This window comes from Tiliqua scincoides, chromosome 1 (genome assembly GCF_035046505.1).
Source record: "Tiliqua scincoides isolate rTilSci1 chromosome 1, rTilSci1.hap2, whole genome shotgun sequence".
Taxonomy (NCBI): domain Eukaryota; kingdom Metazoa; phylum Chordata; class Lepidosauria; order Squamata; family Scincidae; genus Tiliqua; species Tiliqua scincoides.
The window spans coordinates 136,009,709-136,022,734 of NC_089821.1; the positions used below are offsets into that span (position 1 = coordinate 136,009,709).

At 42.5% G+C, this 13,026-nt stretch overlaps 1 protein-coding gene across 2 annotated transcripts in view; it reads left to right on the forward strand.

The window, feature by feature from the left end:
- The first annotated feature begins 1,536 nt into the window (after positions 1-1,536).
- CLIC5 (chloride intracellular channel 5) overlaps positions 1,537-13,026 on the forward strand; it is a 59,170-nt gene continuing 47,680 nt past the window's right edge. The window contains exon 1 of one of the 2 annotated variants that reach the window (XM_066636261.1): positions 1,537-1,908. In XM_066636261.1, the coding sequence (XP_066492358.1) occupies positions 1,846-1,908 (63 nt within the window). In that variant the 5' untranslated portion in view covers positions 1,537-1,845. The remainder of the gene's footprint in view (positions 1,909-13,026) is intronic. The other variant, XM_066636342.1, reaches the window with a different exon arrangement.

Genomic DNA, 13,026 nt, shown 5'->3' on the forward strand with positions numbered 1-13,026 from the left:
GCTGAAGAGGGGAAGGGGGTGCAAGAACCTCTGTAGCCAGAACATGTGCAGCAAAGTGGAGAGAGAGCAAACCCTCTCTCTCTCTCACACTCACACTCACACTCACAGGTTTGGTAGCAACAGAGGGGATTGCTTTAAAAAACCCAGGGAGTGTTTGCCGGATTCTCCCCCCCCCCTTGCAGGCAATTACCAACACAAGCAAGCCTTCCCACCAAGCAAAGCATGAGATTTAGCCTACAATTCTCTCCACACTTTCCTTGCCAGCACTCCTCCTTCCCTCTTGTCGTAGGTGTGCCTTATGACACATTTGTGACACCCAGCTTTGGCATTGGAACTCAGCACTGACACTGGAGGCCCATAGGATTGGGGCCTAAATCTTCAAAAAGTTTCACATTTGCAAGAATCTGAGATGGGAACTTGGAACCATGGCAAGGCTTGGGTCGAGTCCTGAGTCTCTGCCCTTCACAATGACTCATGCACAAGTCCTAGTGGTTGCCCTTTGCTGACTGGTCCTGAAATTCCCAAGTGATTTTGAGTCAAGAGTCTTTTGGGTCCGGCACTCCAGGGTCAGGCACATCAGGGCACAGACCAAAAGGGACTGGGAGGCATCCAAGCTTGGCAAGGTGGGACAGACAGTGGGAGGGGACAGAAGTGGCAAGCAGGAGCAGGGTGGCATGGCAGCAGCTGGGAAGCTTAAATTAAGAGTATGACCCAATCCTTTGCAGCTCTAGTCCCATTGCCTGCCATTCAATGAGGCAACTTCTTCCTCTCAGGTAACAGCAGCAGGAGCCATGAGGAATTGCTTCCTGGCTTCCTCACCTCCTTTATCCCCTTCTCTGGGCTTCTCCAGCCAATCCTAAGGGCAAGAACCACCTTAGGCTCATCCTTCTGCCCTCTCTTATCCAGAGGAAAAAAAAAAGACCACCCATACTTCATCCAGCTATCATCAGTTCCTTTCAGAGATAGACAAGAGAGCCACATCCTTCCTCTCACCTCCTGCTTGATGCAAAACATTAACCCATTCCTGCCGCTGCTTGCCCAGTCTGAATTATGACCCCATGAGGTCTTTCACATGCCAAAAAAGTTAGCAAGTACACCTACACACAGACTCAAATCTGCACACATGGGGTCTCAGTTCCTAGTCAGTGGAAGTTGATACACCTGACTTGACACACCTGACTCGAGTGTACACGAGTCTGCGAAACACATGTTTTTATGATTCGGACTCGAGTCATGTGACTCGAGTTCCCATCCCTGGCAAGAATCTATTCCGAATATGTTTTTAACAGGATGAATATACTTTGAGATTTAAGAGGGGATTCTCATGCTATTTGCAAAGGCTCTGAATATTGAACATATGGATAAGGAAGAGGAAAATGCAGTTTGATATTTTCATATGATGTTGAAAAAGAAATCATTTGATTTGAGGCTGTTAAAATGGATTAGGTACTGATAGCTGTCTCCTCCCCTGCGAGTTAACCCCACCCTCTTCTCTAGCACTGGGCTATTTTGGGTTGGCAGTGTGAGCCAGAGCTCTGACAGGCGAGCACTCTGAACACAACACAGCACCGTCGCACTTGTTGCTCCTACAAACTGGTATAAACCTTGACAGTTTCTCCTTCCTTGTCCTTTTCTTTTTTTCCCCTTCTTTCTTTCTCAGTTTCTTAGCAGAGAAAAGACATGTCCTAGTTTAGTGGGAGTTTAAAAAACAGCAAAGAGATGTTTTAGAGGAAGAAAAAAAGGAATTGCTGGCACCTTTATGGAAGGAGACATAGCTCTTGTAACTGGAACCTTTTATTGCTTCACATTGTAAGGAGAACAACTCCTAGCTTGTGGGGGTCAAAAATGACAGACTCATCTCCTGCTAATGGAGAAGGAAAGGACCCAGAAATTGAGCTCTTTGTCAAGGTAGGTGAGATACTGAAGTATCATAACTTTCTAGTCAGCTGGGCTTATTTAATTTAATATGCCAAACTCTCTTGCCGCCTGGCAGTAACAATGCTAACTTTGACAGCTCAGTGTGTTCTCTTGGAAGCGTTTTAGTTCTGCACTTCTGTTCATTAGCTCATACTGGGAACAGTATCTGAGCATGAGGTGATAGCATTGCCAATTAGCAGAGTGTTCTTGTTTCATGATCTTGTTTGCTTTCCTTCCTGTTGTTTGGCCTAGCCTTAACAATGCAAGGTCCTCACTTTTGAGTGCCAGCTGCGCTATGGAGAACCTTGCTTTCATTTCTGAATTGTGGGGCAAGTCACTCCAGTGTGTGTGTATCTGCAGGTTAGCAGGGGACCTGTTCCTGCGGGACAGAAGGGGGACAGAAACAAAGCTGTAAGTTTTGTTGTCATGTATGGCTAGTTCTTGCGTGTATGTGTATCACTTGATTACTGTATGCTTGAAGAGTACCTGCTGCATGTGTGAAGAGATGCATGGTGTGAGACAATGGTGTGTGAAGGAAAATGGAACACTTTTTGTATGTTATATATGGTGGAATGTCTCAGATAACTTAAATGCTGTATAGGCTATCACTTGTAGAATCATACTTGGAAGTGACCTACAAGGTCATCTAGTCCAACCCCTTGCCTATAGCAGGAAATCCTCCTAGAGCAGTGGTCTCCAAAGTGGAGACGCTGCATGCCAGCAAAGGCTTCCCCGGCAAGGATGGTGCTTGCTGTTCCACTGGGAAGCCTCCACAATCCTCCTCCATGCACCCCTAGTCTTCATGCCAGCCAGTACAGCTGTGTCTGGCCAGAAATCAGTTTTCCAAGTGGAAAACCTCAGTTGGAGAAGTGCATTCTTCCTTCTGGATCAGTCTCTAATCTCTCAGTGACAGTTTCCCCCCTTCTTTTTGAAAGAAAGTTAAACCACGTGGTAACTTCAACATTTAACTGACCAGACAGACTCTTTAGAAATTAAGCATTTTGTCCCTGGGCGGCTGCAGCAATTTCCTGAAGTGGAATAAGTGGAACACTGTTCCTTTAACAGTCCCCCACAGCCCTTAAATACACAAGCATGCCAAAGCTTCAGAGCTAGTTTCAGCCTTCCAAACCCTTCCTGGCAATGTTTACCCCAGCAGACACTGGATGACTGCAATGAGACACAGCTAAATTTGCGCTGGGGGGGATTTGCGAACAGCTTCTTCTAGCATTCACTCTTATCCACAGTTTCTGGTATCCGTGGGGTGGGGTGAGGTTGGTAATGACTCCCCCACAGATACTGGGGTGTGCCTGTATATTCAGATGACTATTTTACCATACTACCACAGCAGAAACCATTGCAGGAAGTTCAAGTATATAGTTTAGATGTTCGTTTCCTCTGAGACATTTATAAGTGTTACCAAATTTGTTAATGCAGTTACTAGTCTGAAGCTTCTGGGGTATCCCACAATTGTTTGTAATATGAATGGATCTAGGATACAGCAGAATAATCTCCAGGGTCACCTGTCTTCTGGGTGACAGCAACAGAACTGCCTGAGGAGGGGGAAGAATTCTTGGAACCTTTGAGAGCTCCACCGGACCATGGAGCATGAAAGCATCCTTCCTTCCACCCCATCAGCTGCAGACACTGGGTTTAGTCCTGCAGTATGGGGACCAATAAAGGACAGTGATTCCATGTGGAAAGTGCATTTGCTTCACTGACTCGGGTACCAGTACCTATTAACAAGCTACACATGCTTCACCTCATGACATTGTGAGGATGACCCAAGACATTCTGGTCCCTGAAGCTGAAAATCCAGATGGTGTCCTGATGGTAAAAAAAGACAATAAACCAAGTAGTTGGCAATTTGCTGCCCTTTAATGGTCCTCCAAAATCTGTCATTTGAAACACAATAAGTTTGATCCTCCTATGTCATGTATGAAATAAACAGGAAGAGCGGATCATGCTCTGCTTTGCCTCTTTATCTGAAACAGGACAGTGTACAGGTAGAAGGTGGAATGGGACCTGTGGTAAGTGAGAAGGTGGGTAAAAAGAGGATCGCACCACGCTCTACTACTCTTTGCCCATGCAGTGGCTTCCTTAAGCAGCAGGATGGGAAAGAGAGGTGGAGCACCATGGTGATGGCAACTTTCTTTCCCTTCAGTAGCACTGGAGAAAGAGGTGGGCCTTGACCACCCTGATCTGAAAGCAAGTGGGAAGAGGACTGGAAAACAATTGAAGTAGCTTGTCTTTGGTGGGCTGGTGGGGATTGCGGAAAGGTGCAGGCAATAAATATTCCTCGACAATTCTCCCCTCCCCTCCAACTTGCTGCTCATCACAACATTTTCAGGGCTTTTCATGGATGGGCTTGCCTTGATTTGATGTATTTAACTCAACATTTGTTTTTTAAAAAGTATCACAGTGCATAGGGAGTTGGCATGTCAAAAAGAAGGACTGTAGTCTAGGATTGCAGTTTCTGGAAGGATTGTAGAAAGATGTGTACACTTTGATTTAAACAACAAGACAATAATCCTTTGTTAAACTACAAAGGATTGTTGTCTTGTCATTTAAATCGCAGTGAGACCACAAAGGTAGTCAAGGACTTTAACGCTTTGCCACTGTTAGTGTTATGATTCAGACTGTACACCCCCATACTCCGTTTACATTAGTAAAAAAAGCTTCAAATGAAAGCTAATTGAAGGTATTTAACCAAGGGCCCAATCCTATCCAACTTTCCAGCATCGGTGCAGCCACAATGCAGCCCTGAGGTAAGGGAACAAACATTCCCTTATCTTGAGGAGGCCTCTGCATGTGCCTCCCCACCACAGGATGTAGTGCGCATCCCATTGGTACGGCTGCACCGGCACTGGAAAATTCTAAGGGCGCAATCCTAACCAACTTTCCAGTATCAAGGTAAGGACAATGCAACTCTGAGGTAAGGGAACAAACTTTGCCTTACCTTGAGGGAGGCTTCCATGACTGCCCCCCAATTGCAGAATGCTGCACATGCCTCACAGCTATACCAGTGATGGAAAGTTGGTTAGGATTGTGCCCTGATATAAATACCTATTTATTTCGTATCCACTCGAAAAAAGAGAGGAAAAATATTGAGCCAAAACATGCATTAAAAGAAAGATGCATACATGCCTGGCATACGGAAGTAGCAGGTCAGGGGCATAACTTAGAGACAAAGTTGAGCCCTGGCACCTCTCTTTCTAGAAATTAACTCCAGGTTTGGGACAACTGTGGTATATGAATAACCTACAGAAAGAGCCATTGTGATGACTCCTGAAGGAAAAGTTCAGGAGTCAAAAGTTCAGGTTTGAAGCTCCCCTCAGCTACAAAGCTTCCTGGGTGACCTTGGGCCAGTCACTTTCTCCCAGCCTCACCTACCTCACAGGGTTGTTGTGAGGACAAAAGGAGGGGAGCAGCTGTGTACACCGCCCTGAGCTCTTTGGAGAAAGGGCGGTATAAAAATGTGAAAAATAAAGAATAATAATAAAGGTTTGGGCAAATGGAGCAGCAGTTATATGGCTCAGATTTCATCTTTTTTAGGGCAGGTTGCCAAGTCTGCCACCTTCTTCCACGCCACATGAATTATTCCTAGTTTCTAGGGAAAATTAATTTTAATCAATATTTTATTAATGTTTTATTAAAATGTTCATATTCTGTGTTTTTGTCCCACAGTGTGGGACCCCCAAATGCCTAACAAACATAAGTTAAAATGGCAAAAACTATCAAGTTAAATCAACATAAATTAAAAATAAAAACAGCAGCAAAAAGAGAACAGCATAGAGGAGCCACCTAAAAATTAAGCAGGAGGGAACAGTTTCACAGCCCAATCCTGGAACTTGCTCAGTGACAGCTGAGCACATTTGTGACGTTGCAGCATCCATAAAGCACATTTGTAACAACTCACAAGCAAGCAGCACTGGCAGGAAGTTCTCGCTGTCCGAGTGGTGCTGAATCCAGCAGAATGGCCAACTGGTGCTGGTAATTTAAGCACTAGGTGTAGGGGCAGGGGAGAGTGAAAAAGAGGTGGGGAGGCATGTTTTGGGGTTGGGGAGGGTGGGGAGTGGGGTGTTTCTAGCCCAGGAGGGGGTGGGAATGGTGGAGGAGTCTGCCACAAAATCCTAACTCCCATTCCAGTACTTAAAGCCTGACGCAGGTCTACTCAGTTTGCACCAGTGTACAGATACAAGTAGCCCCATTGGGCTAGCGGGGGTCAACATGGGTAACAGAACAAATGTTCTCTTACTCTGAGGAGACATCTGGCCTGCCCAATTTCAACCCCATATATGGTATGGTCCATGTGGCTCTGCTGCACCAGCACTGAAAATGATTGGCTTGTCAGTTGTTCTCTATATCAGATGTGGAATACAGCTGACCACTTATTTGCTTGACCCTTGTCCTTTAAGGCTTGTAACATCTAGCCAGAGGAAGGTGACTGCCTGGGTTTGGGAGGGACTTAATGCTTCCTTGCAAAAGGAAAGACTCCTTGAAGAAAGCTTCTTTGGACCCTGAGAACTGCAACAAGAACTCTCACTTAGTGACAAATAGTACCTTCTTGGGCAAGGTACTCAAATAGCTGGTTGCCGTGCAACCCCAGGCACTTTGGAAACTGATTTTCTGATCAATTTCAGCCTGGTTTCAGCATTGCCACCCCTGATAGATGACCAATGCCAGAAGAAGGATGGAAGAATGTGACCCCTGGACCTCTCAGCAACTTTAATGTTATCAATCATGGTATTTGTCTGGATATGTTGTTTGGATTGGGAACAGAGGACACTATTTCAATGGCTCTGCTCCTATGGTTTATCTGACCAGGGGGGTAGTGATTGACCTGTTTTGGACAGTCTGAGTTCACAGCTTGGCGGTGTTGATATGAAAACTGTTTGCTAAACCATGGCCAGTTGGATGGATCAGGTGTGAGCAAAATCACAAGTGTGAGCAAAATCCAGGTGTCCAAAATCAAGCAAATCACAGGAGTGAGCAAAATCCAGTCAGGTTTTGCTGTCCTCTTCTAGTCTTTCCTAACAAAGTCAGGTGCATACCAGAATGGTGTTAAGCTTCCTTGAGAAAGTACAGGTCATCACCAAACATTACAAACAACATAATGGGGAAGCTGCAATGACTGTCTAAGAGTGCAAACCTATGCATGTCTACCCAGAAGCGAGGTCCTGTTCAGTGGTGCTTTCTTCCAGGAAAGTGTGTACAGGATTGCAGCCTAATCGGCTTCATATTGCACAATGAAAGATTTCCAATTTGGGTGAAGGGGTAGAAGCTTCACAGAATCTAGCACATCACCTAAGGATGGTGCAGCAGCTGCAACTTCTCCTGAACGGCAATAGCCTGGCCATAGTTATCCAATCCCTAGTTATGTTTAGATTAGACTGCTACAATACATTGCATGTGGGGCTACCATTGAAGACTTTTCAGAAACCTCAGTTATTACAAAACCTAGCTGCTAGGTTACTAATTGGAATCAGCTACAGGGATCATATACCTCACCTAAAACAGCATATACCTAAAACAGCAACACCAGGCACAGTTCAGGGTTCTGGTGGTTAAAGTCCTAAGCACTTTGGGACCCAAGGAATTGAAGGACTACTTTCAACCACAAGAACTAATCAACAATGATTGAGCAAATTTTTTCCTAGATTTGGAGATTTGGATATATCATTTCACAATAAATGATATAAATTTCATGATTTTTTTTTAAAAAATTTTATTTTCCAAAAACAAATATAAACAAACACAACACATAACACAAAAAAACATAACACACTTCACTACACACAAAAAAGGGTGCAGGAAATCATATATCATTATTATATATCACTAAAGCTAATAAATCAAATCTCCTAATCAATTTCCTCTTCTAAATTTACCTCTTAATATCACTTTTCATTCATCTATCATATATCAAATATAATATGTATATATAGTACAATCATCTAAATGCCCTATCATATGTTTCTAAAACTTCATTTTCAACCAAGCATGAAAAGGTTTCCATTGCTCCATTTGTATCGGTTTTTGTTGATGGTCCAAAATTTCTGACAGTCTGTCCATTTCCGCCACATTCATTATTTTCTCGATTAATTCATCTTTTATTGGTATTTTAAAGTCCTTCCAATATCTAGCATATAAAATCCTTGCCACAGTTAAAATCATAATAACTAGGTACACATCATTTTCTTTATCTATAACTTCTAAAGTAATATTGAGCAAAAATAATTCAGGTTTCAACGAAATAGTAAATCCAGCGATCTCTTGTATTAGATTTCTTACCGTCCTCCAATAAATTTGCATTTTTTACATGTCCACCACATATGATAAAACCTTCCTTCCGCACATTTACATTTCCAGCAACTATTTGATATATTGTTTCATTTTTACCAATTTTTTTGGTGTCATGTACCATCTATAAAACATTTTATATACATTTTCTTTGAAATCTGTTGCTCTAGTAAGTTTTATATTATGCTTCCAGATCTGTTCCCATTGATCTATTGTGATATTATGGCCTATGTTTTGCACCCATTTTATCATATATTGTTTTACTGTTTCTTCTTGCATCTCGAGGTCCAATAAGAACATACAGATTTTTTTGATATATTTTTCTTTTGTTTCTAGCAATAGTCTATCAAATAGCATCTGTTTCATATAGAAACCTTCTTGTTTATCTCCCCCAAATCTTGAATCTAACTGTAGGTGAGTGCACCAATCCATCTCCACACCTTGCCTTGACAATTCTTTTGTCTTTAATTTCCCATCTTTCTTCACTAAATTTTCATATCTAATCATTTTTTTGTCTGTAATAAACTTGGTCAGGTATATGCTTCCAACGGCGCGACCTGTATGGGATTTCCCCATACAACTGTCTTTGTATTTTAATCCAGATCTATAATAAGGATTTCCTTAATATATGGGTATTAAATCGTTTATATTCATTCGCTTTTCCATACCAGACAAATGCATGCCATCCCCATTCAAGATCATGTCCTTCAATTTAAGGATTCTTTGATCCTCTAGTGTAATCCACTCTTTAATCCAAGATAGCACTGCTGCCTTGTAATATAAAAATATAAATTTCATGATTAACGTTGCTATTCATCTGGATTCTATAAATCAGGGTTGGGAACTCCGGTCAGTGACTTGCACTTGAGTTGTGAAAATGCATGATTCTGGGTGACTCATGAGTCAAGCATGTGGAAGAATCTGAAAAAGACTCTGGTCAGGGCCCTCCTGACTCAGCACTTGTCCCTACACTTGCTGACTCAAGTCTGCCAGTGTCTGCGTGTACTTGCTTACTGTTTTCATGGTGTGAAAAACCTCATGGAGCCAGCATTCTGACAGGGTGAGCAGCACGAAAGTTCAGCTGGGAGAAAGGAAAGGGTTAATGTTTGCAATGAATGGGGGGAGGTGGAACTCAGCTCTCTTTTCCCCGTCTCTGATAGGAAGGAAGTAATGGATGATCTTTGGACACAGTGGTGTAGCTAGCAGGGGGTGGAGGGGGTGGTCCGACCTGGGTACCATCCTTGGGGGGGTGACACACCACAAATACCCCAACATCGCTAATATTGCGAAGGTTAGGTGCAACCCCATCATGCCATATACCGTTGGATGCAGAATTTGCAGCAGAATGCAATGCATGAAACCGAATTGAAATATCTCCTTTCCATCAAATGTTATGGCCAAAAGACCAGAAACAAAAAATTGCACGGAACCCTATGGAAAATGAAACTGAGCCATATCGCATGTTTACTAGTGAGTAGGTGAACTTTCCATAGTTCGTCAGAAAGGGCAGGCTGAGAGGAATCCAATGACACCAGAATGGTTCCTATCCAATGAAAGCAGCCCCCCAAAAACACCCAAAAAGGAAGTCCCTCCCTCCAAGCAGATTAATGTATTGAGCCTATGGAAAGAGAAAGTAAACCACAAGGTCGTGTTTACTCATGAGTAAGCAAACATGCCTTGGCTCCTGGTCGAGTCAGGCAAACAGGAATGCAAGGCTAGCTGCATGGTCCCAATCTGATGAAAGTGGAGCTCAACAAATGCTCCAGAAGGCAGCACCCCACAAAGAATAAAACAGAGGCTTCAACTGGTAAGGTTCATTTTATTTGTTTTTAGACCTGTAAAGCCAGGTGGGTCCTGATAGTGCTATGCTTGAAATATAAGAATTTACACTGAACTGGGCACTGGGGAGGGCTGAACATCTCACTGATATTTTTTTGGGGGGAGTGTTCTTGCAGGCAGGCTACAGAGAAAATTCACTTGGTGGAACAAGGCTGGCTTCCCCTTATTTAATTATCTGTTTTTCTTTAATTTAACTATCTATAATTATTTTATTTTGCTTGATGATGTCACTTCCAGCCATGACATCACTTCTGGTGGGTCCTGGACAGATTGTCATTCTAAAAAGTGGGTCCTAGTGTTAAAAATTTGAGAACCACTGCCTTAACTCAAAACAGGCCAATGAGACATTGGGGTGTGTGTGTGTGTGTGACACCCTAGTGACCAAAGTTGTGGAAATCGTAGCTTTTAGAAATAATACCATCATGTTATATACCATTTGATGCAGAATTTCATCCATTGCTTGTGGGGAAATATTCACTGCATTTATTTTCTGGCCATTATTATTATTAATTTCATGTCATGACTATTACTATTTCTAAGTTTCACCTACCTCACAGGGTTATTGTGAGGACAAAATAAAGGGAGGAATGATGTACACCACCCTGAGCTGCTTAGAGGAAGGTTGGTATAAAATGTGAATTAATTAATTAATTAGTTAATTAGTAATTAATATAATTAATAATTAATTAATTATGTTGTATGGGGTGACAAATTTATGGGCCCCGGTGTCAAATGACCTAGCTATGCCTCTGATTGGACAAAGGATGGGCATTCTGATATTTTCATTGGCTAAGGGAGGAAGGAAGAGGAGCCAAGGGGGTTCTTGCCTTACAATTGGCTTGAGAAGCCCAGGGAAGGGGAGGAGGCAGGTATGGGGGGGGAGCGGAGTTCATAGCAATCACACTTTGCATTGCATGGAAAGGGAGGGGGAAGCTTCACTGAATGACTGGCTACAGTGGGACTACTGCTGATTAGGGCTGCAAAGGATCAGATTGTCCTGGTAAGCCTCACAGCTGCTGTGTGTGACCCTCCTCTCTCTTGCTGCTTCTGTCCCTTCTCGCCCACAGTCCCTCCTGCCCTGTTCACAGATGGAATGGGGCAGCAGGGAAGTAGTTAAAGAGAACTCTGACACACACCCCTCGGCAGCAGCCCCGTTTTTTCGACAGCAGGCTTTTTAAAGGGGGGGGACCCGATTCAAGTCTTTTAAAGTCACTAAAGGGTGACTTGGCAACTTGACTCAAGTTAAGCCATGCTGGACTTTCCCATCCCTGCTGCTAATACAAAAGGATTGGTTTGTACTTTCCCTCAATTTGTCCCTCAAAAAATTGAGTAGGCACGGTCTGGAATTGAATTGTCAAGTGTCTTATGCATGCAACAGATGTCATGACAGTAAGTTTCAAGGATCTGTTTTAATAAAAAAACAAACAAAACAAAAACAAAAACAACAAAAAAATGGCTTGGCTTTTGTGTCGTCGTGAATAACATTGCAGTATCAGAATACTAGCTCTGGCAGTATAAGGTCCCAATAGGATTGGGGTCAAAGACATGAAGATCATTAAGAAGAGCAAACTATCCCATATATTGTCTAACTATTTTCTTAATTTTACTTTGATTTTCTTTATGTCCGTCCCAGACATTGGTTGTTTAGATTTTCATAAATGAAATGATGTGCCATTTGTGAATAAGGGATATTTTTACACATACAGTTGAAATCAGATTTTGAATTTCCTGCCTACAGGAAACTTGACTGTAATTCTGTATTAGATTTAAAACAGTTTCCTCCCCCCATTAAAAATACATATGTAAAAATAGTACAAATCATGCAAGAAAACACTTTCACAATTCTTTTTTCTGTGTATTTTGTGACAATACAGCAATAATAGAAGGTATTATCTAACAGGGGAGAAAGATTTGTATACTGCCTTTGCTGCATTTTTGACTTTTGCTGGTGAAATCAGTGTCAGGTTTTACTTCATAGGTGTATACACCAAGTAGTGGGATTAGTAGAAAGACTGATGGATGAGGGTGGGGTGTGAGTGGGCTGGAAATGTACCATGGAGCAGTGAGTTCAAAGCAATGAGCAAATAGACTTCTCTACATTTCAAAGGTAAGGAGGATTGCTCATGTACTTAAAAGAGTTGTTCCCTATTGCTACATTTAAGAAAGACAAAAGCCGTAAGCATGTTGGGTATTTATTCTGCTCTTGTGTTTGAATATACTGTACTGTAATAATAATGACCCTTCTGTTAAAGAAGCAAAGTCATTCTGCATAAAAGGTCCCCTGATGTGGAGTACATTTAGCGGTTCCTTGAAGCATTGACTAACAGTTTTATGTTGCACAAAAACAAAATGTATGCTATTATAGTGGTACAAAGTGCTTGTCTGCTAGTAGCTGGCATGAAAGGAAGTCAAGAAAACATTTCCAACATTTGACTTTTCATAGAGTAAAACAGGCCTGCACAACTTGGTATGACTATCAGAAACTCAGTAAACCTGGTGTTTTTGCTGCCTTCCTAACACTGCAGAAATAGGTGAATAACAATGGGGGGGTGTTGATAAGCACCTGGCAACCCAAAATGCATGGGTGTTAAGCTGTGTTTGGCTGGGTGTGTCACAAATTCTGAAAGCTTGAAATAAATGTAACGGATTTTACAAATCAAAGGGCAAAAGCTCTTTTTGCTGATAAACCCATCTCCAGATGGAACAACCCGCCTTCATAAAATGGTAGGAGTATTTTTCTATTATTGAGATTAATACAGTTGTACTAAAGGGGCAGTACTATTGTTGTACTATTGGACTGCGGTAGGTTGAGCTGCTGCAGTTGCTGTAGCGTCTTATCCTTGTTCTGGAAGATAGACCCGTGCTGGGTTTTGCCCAGCATCTTAAGGCTGGCTCATGGTCTCCACAGCTCCAACAGCACCAAAAAGCCCATAGGAAGCTACACAAGGAGACATATGGCTCCACAAGGAG